Raw genomic sequence first — 26184 nt, 5'->3', positions numbered from 1 at the left:
TGTGGGAGTCATTTGGTTTATAGTGGATGTCAGTCGATAGTCTGTCCCGTGTGATGCAAACACAGAGATCAAGATAGGGAAGAAAGGTGTTAGAAATGGTCTAGGTGAATTTGAGGGCAGGGTGAAAGCTAGTGTGACTTCAATGGTCGACACGTTCTACATGGGTGGAGGAGGTAGCCATGCTAGTAAACAATTGAGGGCCAAGAACTATTTGTGAGGGTAATCCACAAGTGACGTCATTCCAGCCTGAAAAATATCCATTATTTCAATTCCTTGTTTTCAATATCACAGCCGGTTTTCTATCCAGAATGGAGAAAGTAAAGAGAAGAAGGTTTCTCAATTATTTATGAAATGTTAGTGATTTTGGGTAGTGACATCACTCCTTCATTATCCTAAGGCTAAGATGGCGGTAATTCTCATCAGTATTGCAAGAAGAACAGGATGAGCTTAGAGACTTGTCAGTGGGAACAAGAAAAATTGTTATAGTTAGAAACAGCAAAATACAATTCTTCGACATTTCACATATAACCATAAAACCATATAACAATTACAGCACGGAAACAGGCTATCTCGGCCCTTTTAGTCCGTGCCGAACACGTATTCTCCCCTAGTCCCACCTGCACTCAGACCATAACCCTCCATTCCTTTCCCATGCTTATAACTCCAATTTATTTTTAAATGATAAAATCGAACCTGCCTCCACCATCTTCACTGGAAGCTCATTCCACACAGCTACCACTCTCTGAGTAAAGAAGTTCCCCCTCATGTTACCCCTAAACTTCTGTCCCTTAATTCTCAAGTCATGTCCTCTTGTTTGAATCTTCCCTACTCTCAGTGGGAAAAGCTTGTAGTTATTTTTATTCTGTCCCTTGAGATTATATGGTTGTCAATCAAGTTCGACATTTTTTTAACTAAACTTATTAACAGATGAGGCAGTAAGCACATAATTATGCACTCCACTTGTCAGAATCTGGTTATTTAAATTACCAAATTGTTAGTTGCTTTATCTCCATTAAAAAACTTTTAAATCTGCTTTTTGTTTAAAAAATGCATAAAGGTTTACAAGGAAAAACAATGCACTGATGTGTCAGTAAATCTTGTGTGAGATTCTCGTGAGGCAAAAAAGATTCAGAACTGGTGGTTACGTTGCTACACTGAGTTTGCGTTGCTTCACCATCCTTATCTACCATCTCATGCCATAAAAATGAGGTGATCTGGTGAAGAATTAACAATGTACCATCATCACATTTTAAGGTATGTAATCAAAATACATTTATTGCACAAAAACTGATATTGATTAATTGGCTCAAACTGATTGTGAACCATGGTAGTGCAGGTTCACAGATGAAGTGAGTGAAAATTTACTAAAATACTAGAAAATCTTGCACAAAAACTGCTTATGTGTTCCTGCCTTTTGGGGTATTCTGATGTAAGAGGTTAATCCAGCATACAGGAGAGTTCAGATCTGTAACAGCAAATGTAGGTTTAATCTGACAGCAAGTGTGAAGGGTTTTGCATGAGGCAGCACAGATGGGAAACATTTCAAAAGAAAATTGTAAACATTGATGCACTAAAGATGAATGATCTTTCATTGACATAGCTACTTATGTAATGCTTGATACTTTTGCTCTCTGGAAGTCAAATGTGTAATTTGCCATACTTGAAAGTAAGTTGCTGAAAAATTGACAATCCTCTCCATGCATTGAGATCTATATTTCCATGCTACTTTTTCGAACAAAACAAGTTTAGTATCTGTTCTAAAATATTTGCCTTTATCTTTCATTGAAGGAAGAATAGCGTGGCATACATAGAATCTCATAATTTACAATGTAGACTAAATGGGATATGTAATAAGAAAGGAAGTGCCCAATTGAGGTAGAATCATAGGGAGTAGTAGGAATCTTGGTGTGCGTGCAAGGTACCCTGAAGATTGCAGTAACGTTAAGTAAGATGAAAAAAGCTTTGGGGACTGAACATGGAACAGCACTGTAAAGGAACAACCCATTTTGGCCCTAGGATTCACAAATTCACAATTAACAGCCATTGAATAGCTAATTATATAGAAATTGTATAGAACTTTACAAGCAGTTAAATCAGTTACCAGTATGAAACTTCAAATTAATTGACTAACAGTTCTAATCATTTTGTGGCCTTATAAGCACAGAGGACTGAAATACACCAGCCACGTGGTAAATAGCTGCAATAACAACATTTGCATTTCTCCTTTTCTTGAATAAAATGCCCCAAGGTCATTTGGAGCACTATCAAACAAAACAGATATCAAACTGTGGCAATTTTGGATTGAATGACCAAAAGTTAGATGGAAGAGGAAATTAAAAAAAACAAAACATCCTTGAAAGCATAGAAACATAGAAACATAGAAATTAGGTGCAGGAGTAGGCCATTCGGCCCTTCGAGCCTGCACCGCCATTCAATATGATCATGGCTGATCATCCAACTCAGTATCCCGTACCTGCCTTCTCTCCATACCCCCTGATCCCCTTAGCCACAAGGGCCACATCTAACTCCCTCTTAAATATAGCCAATGAACTGGCCTCAACTACCCTCTGTGGCAGAGAGTTCCAGAGATTCACCACTCTCTGTGTGAAAAAAAGTTCTTCTCATCTCGGTTTTAACGGTTCTTCTCATCTCGGTTTAAAGCGGAAGCCAGTGCAGAGGCAATGGTTTAGTGAGGAAAATTCAGAGCTTGTCACATTGGCCACCAAAGACCTTTGCTCAGAGGCCAGCTTCTTTATGTGCAGTAATAACTCAGTGATTCTATGTGAACTGAAATGGATTTTGTGGAGGCTGTTAGCTTAAAAAATACACCTGCTGCCATGTTCAGCGGCAGGCACAAGATAAAATTACGTGGTGAACTTTTGTAGCTTTGGCGGCAGAAACATGTCCTGTGTAGGTGAGGTCTGCTATATAATTTTACTGGGTTGTACGCAAAACAAGGCATTTTGCTGTATCTTAGGTACATGTGACAATAAGGTATCATTGAATCAATGAATTTAGACCAAATAATGCATGTCGACCAATTTGAATTTCTGGGCTAGTCCCATTTGATCTATAATACCTCCAAACCTCTCCTATGCATACACCTGTCCAAATGTCTTTTGAAAGTCATTATCATATTTGCTTCTATAGCTTTCTCTGGCAGCTCATTGCAGATATGGACTGCATTCTGAGTGAAAGAGTTGCATTTGAGGACCCTCTTAAATATCTTCCTTCTCATGTTAAACTTATGCCCTTTAGTTTTAGAGTTCTCTACACTAGGAAAATGGCTTCTTCCTATGTATTGAACTGAGTGTAGTCATCTACTTTTTCAACCACATGATGCTGACCACCCAGGTGTGGTCTCACCAATGGACCCAAATGGACATTCATTCCATTTTGGTTACATGCAGTGCTGGAGAATTGCAAGGGAGCCAAAATAGGCCCTTATCTAGAAATGTTGAGGTCATGGGTCATTAATTTATTATAGGCCAGTCAGCCTAACATCAATGGAAGATATTAAGTTAATTATTAAAAAATATATATTCTGAGCGCTAATTGACTATAAATAATTCTTGAAGTTTCACATTCTTCAAGAAGAGTCTGCATGGATATGAATAAAAGGCTAGTCAGAACTAACTTGATTTGATTTTATTTAAAAAAAGGATCAATAAAGGTAAATAAATAATTTGTAGCCGATTGGCCAGGTTAAAAAAGTAAAAATTTTATAAGATCGAAGAGAAAATGGAAAGTTGGCTCGTTGGCATGATGCAAAGGATAATAGTTGACAGATATTGATTCCAGTAAGATTTGCTTGCAAATACAAATACAATGCTCTTGTTATTAATAATATATGCAAATCATTTTGACCTGAATGTAGAAGCAAAAAATGCTTTGGGCTTATATATGGAAGCCACGTTTAAGAAGTCTGCAAATTTTACTAAAATTGATTACATGGTTAATAATGGAGAAGAAAGCTAAAGACTGCAGGAGGGTATAAATTAATTGGTTATGTGAAAATTGGCAGAGTTTAGCCCAGAAAAGTGAGAGGAAACGCATTTGGATATTCAAACAAGTCATGTAAATGCCCCATAAATGTTTGGATATGGATTTGCATTGGAACTGCATGTCAATAAATCCAAGGTGCTGGGTTTTATTGGACATCGTTCATGCAACATCTTGCCGGAAATATGTGATACTGATAGCATTGTCAAGATCCAGGGGAGATTTATGAGGGTGCTGCCAAGAATGGTAAATTTCATTAATGTTGAAATTAGTTAAGCTGGTGTATTCTTGTAACTGAGATGTAGAAGAGATGCGAAATGAATTAAATTAGGAAAGACCTCCATCAAGGTAATTGTGATTGGGATTTTCTTTCCATCCAAATAATCGTGAACACCTGCCACTGATTGACAGTGTGGTGGAGACAAAACCCTCATGAAGAATGCCTGAATGGAGACTTGATGTGCTCTTGCCTTCAATGGTGTCTGAAAAGTGGCTTTAGTCCAAATTGCTCTGTGTTTGGCCAATATTGGCCCAAGTGACTGGTTTGTCCAGCACATTTCTGATTTCATTGAGTGATGAGTACAATATCAGGACCTGGAAGAAGAAACCCAAGTGACAGTTGTATGTGGATTTCTTGTTTAGCGACGAGTTGAAACAGATGAAAATGCAGCTTGGTGATGCTCGTAGCAACAACAGTGGTTAGAAATATGTTTTGGAGATTGGTCCAGCTCCTACATTAGTGTACTGGAGAATGAGCAATTTATGGACCAGAGATTGACCCAGTAGAAGGTTAGAGAAGTTGCTTAGGCAGTTAGTGGAAGAGCAATCAAGATATTAAAGAAACCAGGTAAGGAACAAACACAGAAGCTGACAGTTAATGTGACAACGCATACATTGCTATGGACAAGCAATACAGAATCCACAAGCAGAAGTAAGCATCAGGGTTAGAGTAAACCAACGGAAGCAATCCTGGAAGTCAGGAGGACATTGGATAGACAAACCTTGTGATATTGTGCATATTTGATCATGGCTGATAGACCTCTCTAATTAATATTTGAACTTCCTCACAAGCATCAACTGATTTTTCACCAATCGGAAGTGCAATGTCACTGTAACCATAGTGAGGCTGCTACTGTACTACATGTCTTATAGCCAGTATATTTATGCTAACATACGATTTTTTTTAATGGAGTAGAGGTTATTTGCTCCCTTCTCAGTTGTCTTGACTTTGGAGAGAGAAGAAGGGAAATAAAGTTGCACGTTGGTGATGGTGATGATTATAAAAAATTTTTGCGGTTGCATTTACTTTAAAGGTTTTTTTCTGAAATATTGGAATGTAAAGTATAAAGTCAGCTTTCAAATTGAGGATCACTAATCAATTGACACAATTCAGAAGCACATTGCATGTTTTGGACATGCAGTTATACTAAAGCAAGGGAACTATATCATAGGAGGATGAGATAACAAAAGTTTGTTAATTAGATGCAGCCCATTTTTTGGGCAAGATCTTATTAAAGGCCTTGCGAAAGTACATATGGACAATATCCACTAACTCGCCCTCATCAATCCTCTTGGTGATCTCTACAAAAGATGATCAGATTTTAGTTTACAATTACAGCGTGGAACGTTCGGCCCACCTAGTCTCTGCCGACCAGCGACCACCCATGCACTCGTTCTAAACCACACACTAGGGACAATTTACAGAAGCCAATTAACCTACAACCTGTACATCTTTGGAATGTGGGGGAAAACCGGTTCACTCGGAGAAAACTCACGCGGTCACAGACAGCACCCGTAGTCAGGATCGAACCCAGGTCTCTGGCGCTGTAAGGCAGTAACTCTATCGCTGCGCCACTGTGTTGCCCCAAATTGATTAGTGAGATAGGATTTCCCATGCTAGCGATCTCTAATCAGTCTCTGCCTATTCAAATGCTAGTAGATCCTGCCCCTCAGAATCTCTTCCAACAACCTTCCCACCACTGAAGTTTCTTGGCTTGCTGCCTTTCTTAAGTAACAGTACAATGTTAGCCACATTTCCAGTTGTCTGGAAATTCACCTGTGGCTAAAGATGTTACAAATATTTCCAAAAGAGCCTCTGCAATGTCTTCCCTAGCTTCCCGTAAGGTCATAGAATATACTTGTTCAGGTCATGGGGACTTCTCAACCTTAATGTGATTTTAAACTGCCAATATCTCCTCTTTGGTGATTGGCTGATGTAGGTGGCTGAATCTTTGTTCCATATGAGAGTGGAGCTTCTTGAATTACTTGAGTGGTATTATTTTGAAATTGTTTGTTGCGAGAAAGAGTTAATCATTAGCTGGAATGAATTCAAAATATCAGCAGTGTCTGCAGAATTGAAAGCAACTTAATTACCTGGACTTCAACTTGTCATGCCAAACTTTATACTGCATTTTAATTGTATGCAATCAGTTAAGTTAACAAACTAGTAACCAAGAGACTGGAGCTAACAATGCAGAGGCTGTTAATAGTTTCTCATGCACCTTTTCTTCTAAGCTTGGCCCAAGTCCATCTAAGTAAGCAAAAAGGTCACAGTGAAATAAAAAATAAGAACCTTTAAAAAAAAAGTTTATTTAAAAACTGGTAATAAAATAATATAGATACAAATCCTGTCAATAGTATGCTAGATGTTGTATGGCATTACTGCAGGCATGATGTGAAATACAGGCACCTCATGTTTTACATGGGTGTTAAACGTGCTTGAAAAGCAGCATGTGAATCAAAAAGCCCGTAAATCCGACAGGTGCCAGGCACCACACGGGACTATACTGCCATACGGTGGCAGACATAAATTAGAGCGTGTTATTTCCAAAAATAGGAGTGCGTAAATTAAACTGCAGCAGCAATTAGACAAGCGCGATATTATAAAAAACGCGTAAATCAAGCATGTGTAGAAGCCGAGGTGTCTGGACTACGAACTATATTAGGGGACCTGTGACAATTGATTGACTCAAGCTTTCCTTTCCCTTGTATCATGTCCATTTCTCTGACCGATACAAGAATATTTGATGTCCATTAACACAGCAATGATGCTTTGATGGAGAAAGGTTTGGATTTATCAGCAGTCTAAAATTTCAGTTTCCTTCCCTACATTGACATATGGAAATGCCTATTGAGGAAAAAACTCTGATGCAAGATGCACTGGTGTATTATAGTTGTCGATACAGTGACTTGTACCTTGGGTGGGATTGTCACACAGTAAGGGTCCAGAAGAAAAATATGTTTACACAAACAAGTACTTAAGGATTACCTTTCCAGCTCATCCAAATTTGGAAATGACAAAATTCCTCCGAGCATACTAAGCCTTGCGAAGTCAATACGCACAAGCATTAGGTGACTCATGTATATATTGTCAACAGGACATAGTCATGCTTACAGAAGGCAGCCAACGTGCTAGATTCATCCATCGCGAGTACGTCCTGGTGGTGGCACAGAGCTACAGTGCCCTTCATAATGTTTGGTACAAAGACCCACCATTTATCTATTTGTCTCTGTACTCCACAATTTGAGATTTGTAATAGAAAAAATCACATGTGGTTAAAGTGCACAGTCAGATTTTATTAAAGGGTATTTGTATACATTTTGGCTTCATCATGTAGAAATTACAGATTTTTTTCTATTACAAATCTCAAATTGTGGAGTACAGAGGCAAATAGATAAATGGTGGGTCTTTGTCCCAAACATTATGGAGAGCACAGTGTAATGTTGGATGAGAAAATCTCTTGTCATCCTCAACATTGACTCCAGACCCTATGAAGTCTCGTGGCATTGTCAGTACTGGCAATTAGGAAAGCTCCCCCTGATATCAGCTACTGTTTTTCCTCGAATAAATGCATAAGTGCTCTCCATGTTGGACAACAAAAGGAAGAAGCACAATTGAGTAGCAAGAGCACAAAATATATTTTAGGTGGGGAACGTCAGTGTGTGTCAGCACAAGCAACTGGATACGACCACCACTGACCAAGCTAGTTGATGCCAAACTGGGTCTGTGGCAGCAATGAGTGAATAAACATGAGATACTCTTTAAGTGACTCCTGTTCTTACAGTCTGAAGAAGGGTCTCGACCCGAAACATCACCCATTCTTTTTCTCCAGAGATGCTGCCTGTCCCGCATTTTGTGTCTACCTTCGATTTAAACTAGCATCTGCAGTTCTTTCTTACACCTGTTCTTAACATTCTACCTGTAATAGATACATCTCTGCATTAGAATTGTTTTTTTTTAAAGTGGTGCCTGACTTTAAAGCACCAATTTAGATAATTGGAAAAACAGGTATTTGAAGATCATTGCTTCAGACCTGGTGTTGTCACAACCTATTGGGTAGCAGTGATCATTGCCCCCCCTGCTTTACTTCCTTATTCTGTCCTCTGCCAGGGGGGTGGCTTAGCAGAGAGACAGAAGGATAGTGTAAACGATCTACTCTGTGAAAAAACTCACAATAACTCCTGTGAATCTTTGGCCCATGACTGCTCAAGGATGAAGGAGGGATGTGATTGAGAACCTTGAGTCCATACAATGGGAGTGAACACAAGCCCTGCAATAAGCGGCTGAAGGAATGCTCTACCTCTCAAACTACGTATGCTCCACCAGTCAGCCACTACCTACCCTCAGGCTATTAAACACTACAACCTCCAAATAAACTCGGACCTACTGTAACTTGGGGCATTGTTTTACCTTTGCACTATTCGTGTTTGTTTGTTGTTATGTTTGTTTTTATTATTTTGTATGGTGTTTTCCGAGTCCTGTGTTTACATATAGGACAGTTGTGCTGCTGCATAAGAATTGCATTGTTCCTTTTCAAGAATATGACGATAAAAGACTCTTGGCCTCGTGTAGAAGAATCTGATTCCCACATAAAGACAAAATGCTGGAGTAACTCAGTGGGTCAGGCAGCATCCCTGGAGAGCAAAGATAGGTGATGTTTCAGGACGGGACCCTTTTTAGAGGTCCATGTTCTCCAGGGATGCTGCCTGACCCGCTGAGTTACTCCAGCATTTTATGTGCTTCCTTGGTAAACTAGCATCTGCCATTCCTTGTTTCTACAATCTGATTCCCAGCTTGGCCTCATTAACCACGAGAACCACAAAATGAGTGGAACTAAGGAGATTATAATTTGAAAATGTTGTATGTTCTTGGACATGAATGGGTCAAAATATTAAACAAACATTCTGTTGAGTATTTGGGGCAGCTGGTGGATCTAGTTGGAGTCATACAATAAGTTCAGTTTGGAAACCTCTGCTATTGACTGTTACGTCAAAAGCTGGACTTTTGGCTTCTTAATCATCTTGCGAATTCCTGCAAGTTGTCAACCTAGAAATAGATACCAATGAGTCATATTGTAACTTGCTATCATCAGTGAACCAGGTTCAATGACTTGTGCCCAACAGATGCTATGCAAGAAGTTTGGTGTTCCTTATTCTCTTAGCGACAATGTTACAGAGAGAAATAATTGTAGATCAAAACATCATTACATCACATCAATAGCTTTACTGTTAACTATTCTGCTACCTAAAACCTTGTAAAGCTGTAACAGTTTGTGAAGTATGATTTAACTTTCATAAATTAAATTTTATTCTGCCCATCAGTTATTATTTCTAAATGCCTTGGTACCGCTTTAATAATAGATCCATAACTTTCCCCACTGCTGATACCAGCTATCTGGATCCTTGGTTTGTCTCCCAACTTTCTTAAATTTCTTGAAATACATAATTTTTTTACCCTTTTCTGTGCTTGGAAGCTATTCGGAATCTGGACTTTTTGAATGATGGTAACCAATGCATCTTTTCTCTCCATAGCTGCATCCTTCAAAGATTGTATGTCATCAGGTTCTAGGGATTTATTGTTTTATCAACCCTGTACATTTTAAACATACTGCTATTTTTAATTAATACTAATTGTATATTTGTTTTGGGGATACGGTTTCCTTCCATCCATCCCGTCTGCCATTCTCACTATTCTATAAATCCCATTTAAATATTCACAATATCTCTAGCCATATCTCATACCTATCTCCCAAACCCCGTTGGTGTTGTCTCATTTTTTCTGTTGTTTGGTTAATTTGTTGCACTTATTGCATAGTAAACTGAACTCTGTCTTTGTACCAGACTGATTCCTGGGATGTCAGGACTTTCATATGAAGAAAGACTGGACAGACTCGGCTTGTACTCGCTAGAATTTAGAAGATTGAGGGGGGATCTTATAGAAACGTACAAAATTCTTAAGGGGTTGGACAGGCTAGATGCAGGAAGATTGTTCCCGATGTTGGAGAAGTCCAGAACAAGGGGTCACAGTTTAAGGATGAGGGGGAAATCTTTTAGGACCGAGATGAGAAAAACATTTTTCACACAGAGAGTGGTGAATCTCTGGAATTTTCTGCCACGGAAGGTAGTTGAGGCCAGTTCATTGGCTATATTTAAGAGGGAGTTAGATGTGGCCCTTGGGGCTAAAGGGATCAGGGGGTATGGAGAGAAGGCAGGTACAGGATACTGAGTTGGATGATCAGCCATGATCATATTGAATGGCGGTGCAGGCTCGAAGGGCCGAATGGCCTACCCCTGCACCTATTTTCTATGTTTGTACTGTTATGTGATCTGCTTCATAAGGAGGATACAAGATTACATGCTGACTGTCCTTGTCACGTGTATGGATGCTGGATTTTCCCCTTGAGCTTTTGAATAATGGTGTGTCATATTTCTTTCTCAATGTTATGCTACAACCATAAAATGCTGGTTACTCTGCACGTGGAGTATTGTTTACAGTTTTGGTTGTCACAGTACAGGAATTATGTGGTTGTGCTGGAAAGAGTGCAAAAGTGATTCACTAGGGTATTGCCTCAAGTTGGGTAAAAGTGAGTTGTGTTTTTTAAAGTTTCATGATCCTGTGGGAGAATAAATTCATCCACACCTCTATCTGAAATATTTGACCCTTATTCTGAAGCTATGCACCCTATGTTAGATAGTCCCACGAGGAGAACCATCCTTTCAGCATCCATGCTGCCAATGCCTGTACATGAAGTAGGGTATCCTTTTTTTAATTCTATATTCCAATGAATATGGACTCGACCTTCCTTTATAGTGGATCTTTACATTCCAGAAATTGGCATCATGAACTTATCTGGACTATTTCCAATGTAGGCACATCTTTCTATAAGTGTGGAGATGAAAACCACACTCCATGTGTTGCAAGAGTATAAATACTCCAAGTACACTAACTTCTGCCTTGTAAAGTTGTCACTTGTAGCAAAGGCCATGTTCCATCAGCCACCCTAATTTTTAGCTTGCATGCTAAAGCAAATCTATGTTTCATGTACTTCAAGGTTCCTTTTGTTTTGCATTGTTTTGACCTCAAACTGTCTAAATATATATATTTTTTTAATTCTTCTTTCCAAAGTGCATAACTTGCATGCATCCCATCAGTCTACCTCTTTCCAACTCTCTTAATCTCTTTACATCCATTTGCATGATAACTTACTTTATCGTGTGATTGGCTTTTTGGCTACAATATTTGGTTCCTTCATCCAAGTCATTTTAAGTAGTTGAAGTCCAAGCACTGAAACCTGTTTAAGCCATCCACTTACTGATTGCCAATTCAAAATTACCCATTTATTCCCAATTTTGTTTTCTGTTTTTTATCCGTGCCTCCTATCATAAGTTCTAGGAGCAGAATTAGGCCATTCAGCCCATCGTCTACTCCGCCATTCAATCATAGCTGATCTATCTTTCCCTCTCAGCTCCATTCTCCTGCCTTCTCCCCCATAACCCCTGACCCCCTTACTAATCTGCAAACCTGGTCACTAAGCCTTCAATTCCCTCATCCAAATCATTGATAGACATCGTGAAGTGTAGCGATCCCAGCACCGACCCCTGAGGAACACCACTAGTCACTGCCAGCCAACCAGAAAAATAATTCTTTATTGCCATATTTTGCTTTCTACCATTCAGTCAAACTGCTATTCATGCTGATACTATGGGCTCTCATCTTTTTTAGTAGCCTCACCAGCGGCACCATATCAAAGGTATTGCCAATGCATGCCAATGTAATACCTTCAACCGCACAAATTATTTTGTGTAACCCTTTAATGGAATTAAATAGCTTAAGGATAAAGGGGAAATCCTTTAAAACCGAGATGAGAAGAACTTTTTTCACACAGAGAGTGGTGAATCTCTGGAACTCTCTGCCACAGAGGGTAGTTGAGGCCAGTTCATTGGCTATATTTAAGAGGGAGTTAGATGTGGCCCTTGTGGCTAAGGGGATCAGGGGGTATGGAGAGAAGGCAGGTACGGGATACTGAGTTGGGTGATCAGCCATGATCATATTGAATGGCGGTGCAGGCTCGAAGGGCCGAATGGCCTACTCCTGCACCTAATTTCTATGTTTCTATGTTTCTACTTGTATTTATTTCTGCCTACAAATTTGAGAGATTACATTGAGATGACCACAAAAGACAATATTCACCCTTCCCAATTGATATTATTTCTGATTTTTTACCCCCAATATGAATGATACTGAACATATCCATTCTTAACATCAAAAAACCTATTCCAGTCATTTGGTTGAAAGACACATTTAACGATATTTCAGTGCCAAAATAAACACCTTTCATTTGAAACTTGGAAAATATCGTATGCATTGCAGAAATAGTTCAAAGGAAATATTAGAAATTGTGATTAATGCTGCAAGTCTATCCAATTTGGAATAGAATTTCAAATAGACAAATTAGGAGAAGAAAAATATTGTCATCAGCAGACCTTTGAAATTCAATTCTTAATGCATTTTCTGTAAATTTGAAAAATTATTCCTTTTGTCATGCAAGTTCAAATTTCCCTTGAAGGTTTCTTCAAAAAATTGATTGTTTGTAATGAGTATTGCATGGGTACGATTTGGAAATTTTCCTGAAACCCCAACTTGTTTTTCTTCACATCCTGAAATGGCAAGTAAAATGGTGCAATAAGGTTTGGTTTCTTATTGTCATGTATACTGAGATACAGTGAAAAGCTTTTGTTTGCATGCTATCCAAATAAATTAGTTAATTAGTATACATGAATACAATCAAGCCATACACAAGTACAACAGGTAGAACAAAGAGAAAAATAGTGTGCTGAATACAGTTTTCAGCAATGTCTGAGATGTCTTCATTTTTTAGGGAACAGTGGTTCCCCTCTTTATTATAGATGAGGCCCTCACATGTGTCTCTCTACTCCGCAGCTCTGCTCTTGCTCCCCTTCCCCCTATTCACAACAGGTACAGAGTCCCCCTAGTCCTCACCTTTCACCCCATCAGTCAACACACAATCCTCTGACATTATCACCACCAACAGGATCCCACCACTAGTCATATCTTCCCATCTCCACCCCTTTCCACTTTTTGCAGAGACTGTTCCCTCCACAATTCCCTGGTTAACTCGTCCCTTCCCAAACAAACCACCCCCTCCCCAGGTACCTTCCCCAGCAACCGCAGGTGCTGCAACACCTGTCCCTTTACCTCCTCCCTCAACTGTCTAGGGACTCCGGCAGTCCTTTCAGCTTATGTAGAGGTTCACTTGCACCTCATCTATTTTACCCATTGTTCCAGATGTGAACTCTTATGTATCGGCAAGACCAAGAGTGGTCTGGGCGATCGTTTCGCTGAACACCTTTCCTCAGTCCGTCTGGGCTTACCAGTTGCCAACCACTTTAACTCCCCTTCCCAATCCCATACTGACCTTTCTATCCAGGGCCTCCTCCATTGTCAGAGTGAGACAATATACAAATTGGAGGAACAGCATCTCATATTTCACTTGGGCAGCTTACAACCCAACGGTATGAATATTGATTTCCCTAACTTCAAGTAACCCTTGCATCTCCTCTCTCACCATCCCTCTCCAATCCTAGTCGTCGTACTAGTTTCACCAGCAGCAGGAAGATTTAAAAGGGCAGTGGACACAGCTGAACTAGTATGTTGCCAGCCAAGAGGGGGACAGCAGCCAATAAGAAGTAACCATGGAGTGAAGTGGCTGTGTTCTGAGGTGCAAGTGATGTGTTTTAAGGGCAAGTGTTGAGGCTTTGGCTCGAGATTTACCAGAATGTTACCTGCATTGGACCCCTTCAGTTATAAAGAGAGAATGGATAGATTGGTTTGTTTTTTCTGATAGAGCAGAGGAAATAGAAAAAAATAAACAATGTAACCATAAGTCCATGGTTGTGCAAGAGGTGGTCTGTAGTGTTCTGATTGTCAAGATAGGTTGTTTCCAAATGAAGATAGGGTTTTGGCCCGAAACGTTGCCTAGTTCCATCACTCCATAGATGCTGCCGCACCCGCTGAGTTTCTCCAGCACTTTTGTCTACTTTCGATTTTCCAGCATCTGCAGTTCCTCCTTAAACATTGTTTCCAAATGTAACTGCTCCTGAACCTAATGCTGTGCAACGTCAGGCTTGATGGTACATTCTGCGTGATGGTAGCAGCAAGAAGAGGACAAGGCCCAAGTGGGGGTAATTCTTAGATGATAGATGTTGCTGCCTTGAGACAGCTCCTCATGTAGATACTTTAGAAGGTGGGGAAGGCTCGCAGACCTTTGTATTGTTGTGTGTGGGAATTGCAATACCAGGCCATGATCCAATAATTCAGGATGCTTTCTACAATACATCTGTAGAAGTTGTGGCGTTGGTCATGATGCCGGATCAGCAATGAACACGTTGGCACACACAGTGAACTCACCCAATGAGCTTTATTTCCAACACAAACATGAGCATCTAGAATCATCCCAGCAGCTTACTCTCTCCACTCCTCTGACTAGAGTTCTGAAGGACAAGGATCAGACTAATTGGTCCAATAACCATTAATTGGATCCAGCTATGGTTTGTTTGCCAAGGGCAGGATCGGAGTGGACTTTAAAGGGGATGTGTTGTTACAAAGTGTATTGGAATATTTGGTGACATGCCAAATTTCTTTAAGCCTGTAGAAGCTATGGCTCTCCTTCTTCGTGATTGCATCTATGTACTGGGCCTAAGACTGGTTAACACACTGACATTTTGAAGTTGCTGACTTTCTCCACCGCTGACCCAACAATGAAAACTGGCTCATGATCTCCCAACTTCCTCCTGAGTTAACGATTAGTTCCTTGGTCTTGTTGACGTTGAACAAGAGGCTGTTGTTGCGACACCACTCAACGGAGTTCTATATCTCTCTCCTGTACGTTGACTCATTATCACCTGTGATTCAGCTAACCACACCATCAGTTGTCAGTGAATTTATAGGTGGCTTTGGAGCTGTGCTTAGCCGCACAATTGCGGCGATAAACAAAGTAGATCCGGGGGCTAAGCATGTAGTCTTGAGGTACACATGTTAATTGTCAGTGAGGAGGATATATTCTTATTGATCACGCTGATTGACCTTTGCTGATGAGGAAGGTGACAATCTAGTTGCAAAGGCAGGTACAGAGATACAGGGCTTGCAGCTGGTTAATGAGTTAGGAGGGAATTATACTGTTGAATGCCGAATTGTAGTCAATGAACAGCAAGCAGCCTGACGTATATGTTCCTGTTGTCCACATGGTCCACAACAATGTAGAGAGCCAGAGAGATATCAACTGTTGTTGACCAGTTGTGATGATAGGCAAATTGAAGCAGAACTTTTCTGTGTCAGGAGTTGATTTGCACCATGCCCAACCTCTCGGCATTTCATTGGTAGACAAAAATGCTGGAGAAACTCAGCGGGTGAGGCAGCATCTATGGAACGAAGGAATAGGTGACATTTCCGGTAGAGACCCTTCTTCAGACAAGGGTGTGAAGAAAGGTCTCGACCCGAAACATACCTATTCCTTTGTTCCATAGATGCTGCCTCACCCACTGAGTTTCTCCAGCATTTTTGTCTACCTTCGATTTTCCAGCGTCTGCAGTTCTTTCTTAACCACGAGGCATTTCATTACAGTGTATTGCATATGGTGAGAGGTAGGAGGTTTCAAGGGATCTGAAGGGGAATGCAGCAGAGTGGTGGAATCTGGAATGTGCTGCTTGAGGGAGTGGTAGGGGCAAGGTAATATTATAACATTTAAGAAGCATCTAGATAAGCATTTGAATTTTGCCACGATGATGAAGACTATCGACCAAATGCGAGTAAGTGGGACGAGTATCGACACGTGCACTGGTCAGAAAAGTAGACATTTGCGGCCAAAGACCTCCCTCTTTCTTTGGAGGTAATATAATTTTTAAAGTAATACTAGACTAAGTGGGATCCGTTGGGTCCCAGCATCACACGGGAGGGCTGGTCCCACAACGCAATATTCCATCTCTCCCCCAATTCCAATATTGGTGGGCGGGGGGGGGGGGCTTTCTGGAGTGCTAGTATGGCTGTTGTGGGCTGAAGGGACTGGTTTCCAGAGGGCTAGTATGGACATTGTGGACTGAATGGATTTTTGGGCTGTGGCGGCTCAGTCACTCAAGCCTGTTGTGCTGGCAGCTCACTCACTCGCGGCTGGTGGACTGGCAGTTGACACGGCTATTCCTTGAAATTACATTTCAAGCAGGGTGCAAGGCCACCAAAGACAGTGAGTTGCGACCTCTCCATCTTGCAAAGAGCCACGCCCACACTTCTCGGTTTTATAGTCCCTCCCACCAGAAGGGGAGTGGCCTTCATGGCGTGGTTGACAGGAGAGAGAATCTCAACATTTTCTAAACACTAATAACTATTTTAATTTTCATCGATGGAAATAATCCTCTTGTCCTGCGCAGCGGAGTAAGATGGCCAAAAATCACAGCCGTAAGTGGCAGCGTTTTTTCTAAAATCAATATACAGAACAACAGGAAGTTCAATTCAACTTTAATGTCATCGCACAAATACAAGTATGAGTACAACGAAATGCAGTTTTGCGTCAGTCCGTAGTAGTTGGGCACAAAGAAATAGAAAGAGAGAAGACTCCGATTTCAGCAATGTGATTGGCGGGACTCCGATTTCAGCAATGTGATTGTATTGTTGTATAAGCTGTTCCTCATCCTACTAGTACGTGACCTGAGGCTCCTGTACCACATCCCTAATGGGAGGAGGGCAAACAGTCCATGGTTGGGGTGTGAGGGGTCTTTGATGATCTTCCCAGCCTGTCTCAGACACCGTTTTCGGTGGAGGGCATCCATGGCAGGGAGCGGGGCACCGATGATGTGCTGCGCGGTTTTCACCACCCGTTGTAGTGCCTTCCTGGTCAAGATTAGACTTTTAGTAATATAAGAATATATGAGTACCGATGGATATAGGCCAAAGTATTGAGGGGTTGAATAGCTGACTCCATTCCAACACACTCAAAATGTATAATGGTTTTTTGATAGATCAATTATAACCTGCACAGGCTTATTTTTCACAACAGAAAGGAAGACAAGTGCACATCAAAAGTTATGCATAATGGATTTTTTTTCCCTACCCTCTTTAATATGGAAAATGTTTGCAAAGCCTATCATTACTATTGACCGGGTAGAGGTGCTGATTGTCAAGAAAATGTTTATAAAAGTAGCAGAAATATGTAGTTTGCAAAGCCATGAAAATTGTACAAGTGTAGTGTTGATGTTAAGGGATGAAATGTAAATGTATGTCATCTTTCTCTCTTTTCACAGATGCTCCAAATGCTGATCAGCATGATCTCTTCGGTCAGAAACTACAGCAATGCTGTGTTATTTTTGATTTTATGGACTCAGTTTCAGACCTAAAGTGCAAAGAGGTCAAAAGAGCAACACTGAATGAATTGGTGGATTTTCTCACATCCAGTAGAGGTGTGCTTCTTGAACCAGTCTATCCTGAAATAGTGAAAATGGTATGTGACAAGTGCCCATTATTAAGCATTTTTTTGTGTGTACGGTTATCTTTCACTGAAAAAGAACTACTATAAATAGATCTTTCTCGGAAAGAGAATTAATATAGCACAAATCAATAAGAACATGAAAGATATCTTGAAATCCACCGGATGCAACTCTACAGTGCATCATTTTAAAACTCAAGTTATGATATCAGTAGTTGTGTCTTTTTGGGATTCCATGTTTCCAGATTTGAATCTGGGAAATTATAACCTATTTGATTAACAAAGGTAAACCATGCCTCCTTTTTTTCCTCAACCACTGATATAATCCACATTTGCAAGTATCTTACAAAGTTGACCACACCAATCTCCTCCAGCACCATTCTTGGTTCCTTTCCTTTATTCCATCTCATTATAACCCAAGAATTGCCTGAAATAAATTATCTTCTTACTGGTATTCAGTTCTAGAAACTGCCCGCTGGGTAAATATGGCAAAGATCAACCCATTGTGTTAATTCTCCGTGAACAGCAAATTAATAAAATTAGAATCTAGATGACATTATGTTCATTGTCTGTTGCAAACTCCATTGCCCAACGTCATCACCTCCAGGATAAATTAATATCAAAAATCTGTTGATTCTTGAAATCTGAAAAACAAATAGAAAATGCTGGAAATGCTCCAGTCACGCAGCATTTGCAGGATGAGAAATAGTTAACATTTCAGATCCAAGACATTTCATTAGAACTAGAAAAAAAAAAACAATTTGATTTTTAGTAGCAAAGAATATAGAGAAATAGGTGAATGTCGTAAGTGGTACAGGATGAGTTAATGTAGTGGTGGGAGTAACAGTAACATTATGTGGCTTTGTCTGTGTAACGTTGTTAATAGCAAGACTAAGAGACATGTCCAGATGGCCAGACTTAGCTAGTAGAAAAAGAATAAAAGCCAACTCAAATTGACAACAGGCAGAAATGGCATGTTCTGATACAGTCAGAAAAATTAATTATTACCCAAAGTTGGAGAATTCAAAATTAGTCTGATAGGCTGCAACAGAAAACTCTTATTTGCAGCTAGGTGGCTAGCGAACCACGAGATCAGATTCTGACCATGCATACAAAATAATTTTGAATAAAACCTTTCTAATGGTAGCACCGAGATGTGAGCATGGCCAGGATGGTGTGGGTCAGCTGCCTTTTTGAGGCAGCATTTCCAGTAGATCCCTACAGAGAAGGGGAGATTGGTAATGTCATCTTGGACTACAGCTGTGACATTCTCAATCAAATGTCAACTCCTTTTACCCTCACCTCTATTCCTCCTGTACCCTGGAACCTTAAACTGCCAGTACTGTTCCTTTCTGAGCTATATTTACGTACAACATTCCAGTCTCACGTATCAATTTACGTCCAGAATTCATACACCAGGCTCTCTTTAGAAGAAAAAATTATAGAGGATTATTAATGTTTAAATGGAGAAAGACTGCATTAACAGTAATACAGAGAGATTTGGGCTTGCATGAAGGGCAAAGAGGTGCAGCAAGAAATGGGAAAGGATAATAAAATGATGGCCTTTTAGTTTGAGGAACTCTACAAGGCATGAGAGAATATATGGATATTGTGAACTGGTTTAGTCCTCTTGTTTAAAGAAAGATATAATTGAATGCAGTTCATTGCAGTTGAGAAGAATGAAAGACAATCTTATTGAAACATGTAAAGTGCCTTGGGGCTGGACAGAATAAATGCGTAGAGAATGTTTCCCCTCATGGAAGAATCTGGAGGGCATAATCTCAGGATAAGAGGGTGTCTGTTTAAGAAGGAATGGAATACTTTATTGTCACATGTGACTAGGCACAGTAAAATTATTTGCTTGCATACCCAATGTATACAAATAGCAGCCAATTACGGCACTGACAAAGTTACAAAGCACGTCGGCTCCTCTTTTGTTCTTTGTTCTCCCCCCTCACCCCCCCATCCCAGTTGTCCATTGTTCTCCCCCCCACCTCCCTCATGGCCGTTCCCCCACGCCGGGTCCTCCATTGTTCTTCCCCTCCCCCCCTCATGGCGATCCTCCACGCTCCCATCGACCACGGGTCGACCTGCGAGGCATCGCTGCAGCCACGAGGCTTCACCACTGCCAACGCCCCACTTCACGCCTCCATGGTGCCGACCCGAGCCCCAGCCGTGGGCTCCGTCAGGCGCTCATTAAGATTAAGACAAGGAAGAATTTCTTCCCTCAGGGTTTTCAAGTCTTTCGAATTCCCTGTCCCAGAAAGCTGTGGAGACTGAATAATTGGAATGTATTCAAAGCTGAAAAAGGTTTTCAATCAATAGGTAGTGCAAAAGTTAGGCATGTAAGGAACAAAAGTGGACGAGGAAAATTAGATCAGTCATGATCTTATTAAAAGGCAGAGAAGGCTTGAGGGGCTTACTAATAATCATTTTTTTAAACATCCTTCTGACCCACTGTAAAACACATTATTACTGCACATCTTACAACACTCCCTGGAGTGGGAATAAAGTTGAGGAATGTTTTAGCTAATATTCTTGAACATCATGCTCTAAACAATTCTGTTAGGTATAATATGATGGTTCCTATCCATGTTTTCTGTTGCATTAGTGTTTAGTTAAGATAGACAAAAGATGCTGGAGTAACTCAGCGGGACAGCGGCATCTCTGGAGAGAAGGAATGGGTGACGTTTCGGGTCGAGACCCTTCTTTCAGTACTTAAGTTCTTGCAATGTAGAGATTTCTCTATTTCAGATGTGTCACATGTCCATTGTGCTTGCTGTTTACTATTTGGGATTAGTTTCCATTTCCAAAGTTAATGCTTATTTTTATGTCAGTAGTGGGTCGGGAAATGAACAATGGTTTTGTCTGTAGTTTTTTACATTGCAATACATCACTTGCTTTTGAGTTTTTTTGTGTCATTTTAGAATGCGATTTGAAAATTGGTAATCTTTATAAATTCATAAACTAATAATCTGGTTGTTAATAATTAACTAAATTAAACTGAAAATACAATTGTAAAGTTATGTTCAGTTTCATTTTGATTTGCTCTTCACTTTGCGTCTCCCAAAGATCTGTAATGAAAGTCTTTATTAGTCAGCTGTTTTGTATAACCAAATTGACAAAGTATATCTGGGGTGGAAAAGTCAGTCTTCAACAAATGTGTTTAAAATACCTGGAATGTATATTATCAAAAGGTCATGTGATAGGAGCAGAATTAAGCCATTCAGCCCAACACGTCTACTCTGCTATTCAATCATAGAAACATAGAAATTAGGTCCAGGAGTAGGCCATTCGGCCCTTCGAGCCTGCACCGCCATTCAATATGATCATGGCTGATCATCCAACTCAGTATCCCGTACCTGCCTTCTCTCCATACCCCCTTAGCCACAAGGGCCACATCTAACTCCCTCTTAAATATAGCCAATGAACTGGCCTCAACTACCCTCTGTGGCAGAGAGTTCCAGAGATTCACCACTCTCTGTGTGCAAAAAGTTCTTCTCATCTCGGTTTTAAAGGATTTACCCCTTATCCTTAAGCTGTGACCCCTTGTCCTGGACTTCCCCAACTTCGGGAACAATCTTCCTGCATCTAGCCTGTCCAACCCCTTAATAATTTTGTAAGTTTCTATAAGATCCCCTCTCAATCTCCTAAATTCTAGAGAGTATAAACCAAGTCTATCCAGTCTTTCTTCATAAGACAGTCCTGACATCCCAGGAATCAGTCTGGTGAACCTTCTCTGCACTCCCTCTATGGCAATAATGTCCTTCCTCAGATTTGGAGACCAAAACTGTACGCAATACTCCAGGTGTGGTCTCACCAAGATCCTGTACAACTGCAGTAGAACCTCCCTGCTCCTATACTCAAATCCTTTTGCAATGAAAGCTAACATACCATTCACTTTCTTTACTGCCTGCTGCACCTGCATGCCTACCTTCAATGACTGGTGTACCATGACACCCAGGTCTCGCTGCATCTCCCCCTTTCCCAATCTGCCACCATTTAGATAATAGTCTGCTTTCCTGTTTTTGCCACCAAAATGGATAACCTCTCATTTAACCTCGCATCTGCCAAACATTTGCCCACTCACCCAGCCTATCCAAGTCACCCTGCTGTTCTCCTAGCATCCTCCTCACAGCTAACACTGCCCCCCAGCTTAGTGTCATCCGCAAACTTGGAGATATTGCCTTCAATTCCCTCATCCAGATCATTAATATATATTGTAAATAGCTGGGGTCCCAGCACTGAGCCTTGCGGTACCCCACTAGTCACTGCCTGCCATTGTGAAAAGGACCCGTTTACTCCTACTCTTTGCTTCCTGTTTGCCAGCCAGTTCTCTATCCACATCAATACTGAACCCCCAATGCTGTGTGCTTTAAGTTTGTATACTAATCTCTTATGTGGGACCTTGTCAAAAGCCTTCTGGAAGTCCAGATACACCACATCCACTGGTTCTCCCCTATCCACGCTACTAGTTACATACTCGAAAAATTCTATAAGATTCGTCAGACATGATTTACCTTTCGTAAATCCATGCTGACTTTGTCCAATGATTTCACCACTTTCCAAATGTGCTGCTATCCCATCTTTAATAACTGACTCTAGCAGTTTCCCCACTACCGATGTTAGACTAACTGGTCTGTAATTCCCATTTTTCTCTCTCCCTCCCTTCTTAAAAAGTGGGGTTACGTTTGCTACCCGCCAATCCTCAGGAACTACTCCAGAATCTAAAGAGTTTTGAAAGATTATAGAAGATCATAGCAGATCAATCTCTCCCTCCTAACCCCATTCTCCTGCCTTCTCCCCATAGCCCTAGACACAATTACTAAACAAGAATAGATCTATCTCTGCTTTAAAACTATCCATTGACGGCCTCCACAGCCTTCAGTGGCAAATAATTCCACAGATTCACCACCCTCTGACTAAATAAATTCCTCCTCATCTCCTTCTTAAAGGAACATCCTTTAATTCTGAGACTGTGACCTCTAGTCCTGGACACTCCCACTAGTAAAAACATTTTCTCCACATCCACTCTATCCAAGCCTTTCACTATTCTGTACACTTCAATGAGCCCCCCCCCCCCCCCCCCCTCATTCTTCTAAACTCCAGCGAGTACTGGCCCAGTTAACTGGCTGTTAAATGCTCATCATGTGTTAACCCATTAATTCCTGGGACCATTCTTGTAAACCTCCTCTGGATCCTCTCCATAGCCATCACATCCTCCTCAGAGTTGGGGCCCAAAATTGCTCCAAATGCAGCCTGACCAGCGCCTTATAGAGCCTCAGCATTACATCCCTGTATTTGTATTCTAGCCCTCTTGATATAAATACCTGCATTGCATTTGCTTTCTTTACTACCGATTTGACGTACAGATTAACTTTTGGGATTCCTGCACCAGCACTCCCAAGTCTGGTGCAGAAATCTCTGATTTCTGGATTCTCTCCCCATTTAGAAAATAGTCTACACCTTCATTCCTCCTACCAAAATGCATGAATCCACACTATATTCCATCTACCACTTCTCTGCCCACTCTGGGTGGGATTTTGGTTTGACTTATTTACAAGGCTTTTCATTGTCTCAGACATGGCTGAAGCTTTCAGAAAACCTGACATGGATTCTGGATCAGGTCATCAGCAGCAAAACCAGACAGATCAAATCAGCGATACTGTTTGATCTACATACCCCTTCTTGGGCTTTTGCCCAAAGGGAAAACATAAAGCATGCAGATGTGATATGTATATAAAGCTGTAAAAATTAACTATCATCTATCGTAAAGCAATGGAGGATATACTGCAAGTAATATATATAACGTTGGTTATAGTTAATTAGAGTCCAAGATCTGCATCTAGACATAATCCCCGTATCTAGCCACAGGCTTGCTGACCCGACCTGCACTCGTACGGTACAGGCCTTTAGCCGTGCCCCTCACAGGAGATGTCGCCACAGGCATGGTCTCCATCGGGAGTTTCTTAGCAGGCGACGAGTCAGCACAGGTTTCGCGGGGGATTTGTCGACAGACTTTACAGGGGTCTTCATCGTCGGCACCAGCCCCATTGGCAGTCCTTTTGCAGGTGCAGAAACAAATTTTTGATCTCACAACTGCTCACTGCCTGCTGTCACGTGTCCCTCATTCAGATAATTATTTCCATAAGGTACAGAGTATATTTACAAGGACATGGCCAGGGTGGGGACTTTAGTTATGGGAAGTGATTGACTGGAGTTGAGTTATGTTATTTTTGGAACAAATAAACTCAGCCGAGATTTAATCGAAGTGTACAACATTGGAGGTTCTATCAGAGATCATGATAACCAGAGGAAATGGGTTTAAGTTATTTGCTAAAAGGATAAGAAGGAATTGTGGAATTTCATCATTTCATTAGATCTCAGTTCTGAGATCTAGAACTCGCTGTCTGAAAGTTGATGGAGGCAGAGATCATCATCGCCTAACAAATGCACCTGACTGAACATTTGATGAGCCACAACATGCATTGCGAAAGACTGAGAGCTAAGAAGTGGGTGTAACTTGAATAACTGCATTTCACGACAATATGACTGAATTGAATTGAATTGTGGATACAGAATCCTAGACCATTAAAATGACCAATCATGTTGAGGAAAATGTATCTAGATATGGTTTGACCAGTGACCAGATTATTATAAACCAATGCCCCCGATAGTTGGAATAGGTGTGCTGTAAATGTCCAGTAATATAATTCATTATATTGTGATTCCAATCGTGACCAATCCATTACTTTACAGATTTATCAGGAACTTTATGTGGGAAATAAGCACAGACCAATCAGTCTTGTAAAAGAATGTGGAAGATGGACAGATCCAAACCCAGTCCACCTAATTTGAATTCCTGTTCACAACCCTGGGTTGTTTAGTAAAATCCTAGTTATTTCAGACTCCATCTAAATGTATCTGCTCGATATTTAAAGTGTGATCCAATGCCTCCAGTGTTTTGCATCTTTGTGATGAATTATTCCGAGTGTTCTATTTCCTGTGAGAAGTACAATGGAGTTACAAATTAATTTTTATGTATGAATTTATTTAGTCATAAACAGATGTACCTACCGTTAGCCACGAGACTACAGATGCTGGAATCTTAAGTGAAAATCAAAATGCTTGAGAAATTTAACAGGTATGGCAGCATCTGTGAAGGGAAATAGACAAAGCCATTTTGGGTCAGCACTCTTCAGACTGATGGGAGTAAAGGGGAGATAGCTGGAAGAAAAAGGAAGATCTAGGTAAAGATTGGGTGATTGGCCAACGAGTCAAGTGGGAGAGAACAGGTGGTAGATAGTAACCAAGGCTGGAGATGATAAGCGGAGAAGGTAAAATAATGCAAATAGTGGAATCTAAAAATGCTAATGAAAGTCAAAGAAGCTCATTATAGAAACATAGAAATTAGGTGCAGGAGTAGGCCATTCGGCCCTTCGAGCCTGCACCGCCATTCAATATGATCATGGCTGATCATCCAACTCAGTATCTCGTACCTGCCTTCTCTCCATACCCTCTGATTCCCTTAGCCACAAGGGCCACATCTAACTCCCTCTTAAATATAGCCAATGAACTGGCCTCAACTACCCTCTGTGGCAGAGAGCTCCAGAGATTCACCACTCTCTGTGTGAAAAAAAGTTTTTCTCATCTCGGTTTTAAAGGATTTCCCCCTTATCCTTAAGCTGTGACCCCTTATCCTGGACTTCCCCAACATTGGGAACAATCTTCCTGCATCTAGCCTGTCCAACCCCTTAAGAATTTTTGTAAGTTTCTATAAGATCCCCTCTCAATCTCCTAAATTCTAGAGAGTATAAACCAAGTCTATCCGGTCTTTCTTCATAAGACAATCCTGACATCCCAGGAATCAGTCTGGTGAACCTTCTCTGCACTCCCTCTATGGCAATAATGTCCTTCCTCAGATTTGGAGACCAAAACTGTACGCAATACTCCAGGTGTGGTCTCACCAAGACCCTGTACAACTGCAGTAGAACCTCCCTGCTCCTATACTCAAATCCTTTTGCTATGAAAGCTAACATACCATTCGCTTTCTTCACTGCCTGCTGCACCTGCATGCCTACTTTCAATGACTGGTGTACCATGACACTCAGGTCTCGCTGCATCTCCCCTTTTCCTAATCGGCCACCATTTAGATAATAGTCTGCTTTCCTGTGTTTGTCACTAAAATGGATAACCTCACATTTATCTCATTATGAATGAGAAGCAAGAATAAAACTGTTAGAGACATTAGCCAAACCTTAGGCTTACCAAAATCAACTGTTTGTAACAAAATGAAGAGGAAAAAGAGCACTGGTGAGTTTACTAATTGCAAAGGGACAGGTAGGCGGAATTCTCCCAAACGTAAGACCTCCAGGGCTGATGACAGAAGAATTCTCTCTATAATAAAGAA

General features: G+C 40.8%; 1 protein-coding gene across 2 annotated transcripts in view; it reads left to right on the top strand.

The window, feature by feature from the left end:
- The window catches only part of ppp2r5a (protein phosphatase 2, regulatory subunit B', alpha isoform), a 111097-nt gene that overhangs the window by 13566 nt on the left and 71347 nt on the right, over window positions 1-26184 (top strand). Inside the window, exon 2 of one of the 2 annotated variants that reach the window (XM_055639776.1) lies at window positions 17593-17789. The exons of the other annotated variant lie outside the window; for it this stretch is intronic. Coding sequence (XP_055495751.1) covers window positions 17593-17789 — 197 coding nt within the window. The remainder of the gene's footprint in view (window positions 1-17592; window positions 17790-26184) is intronic. 2 annotated transcript variants of the gene reach the window in all.

This window comes from Leucoraja erinacea, chromosome 8 (genome assembly GCF_028641065.1).
Source record: "Leucoraja erinacea ecotype New England chromosome 8, Leri_hhj_1, whole genome shotgun sequence".
In the NCBI taxonomy this organism is placed as follows: domain Eukaryota; kingdom Metazoa; phylum Chordata; class Chondrichthyes; order Rajiformes; family Rajidae; genus Leucoraja; species Leucoraja erinaceus.
Note: the sequence above shows the minus strand (reverse complement) of the source record. Positions and strands in the feature narration are given on the sequence as shown.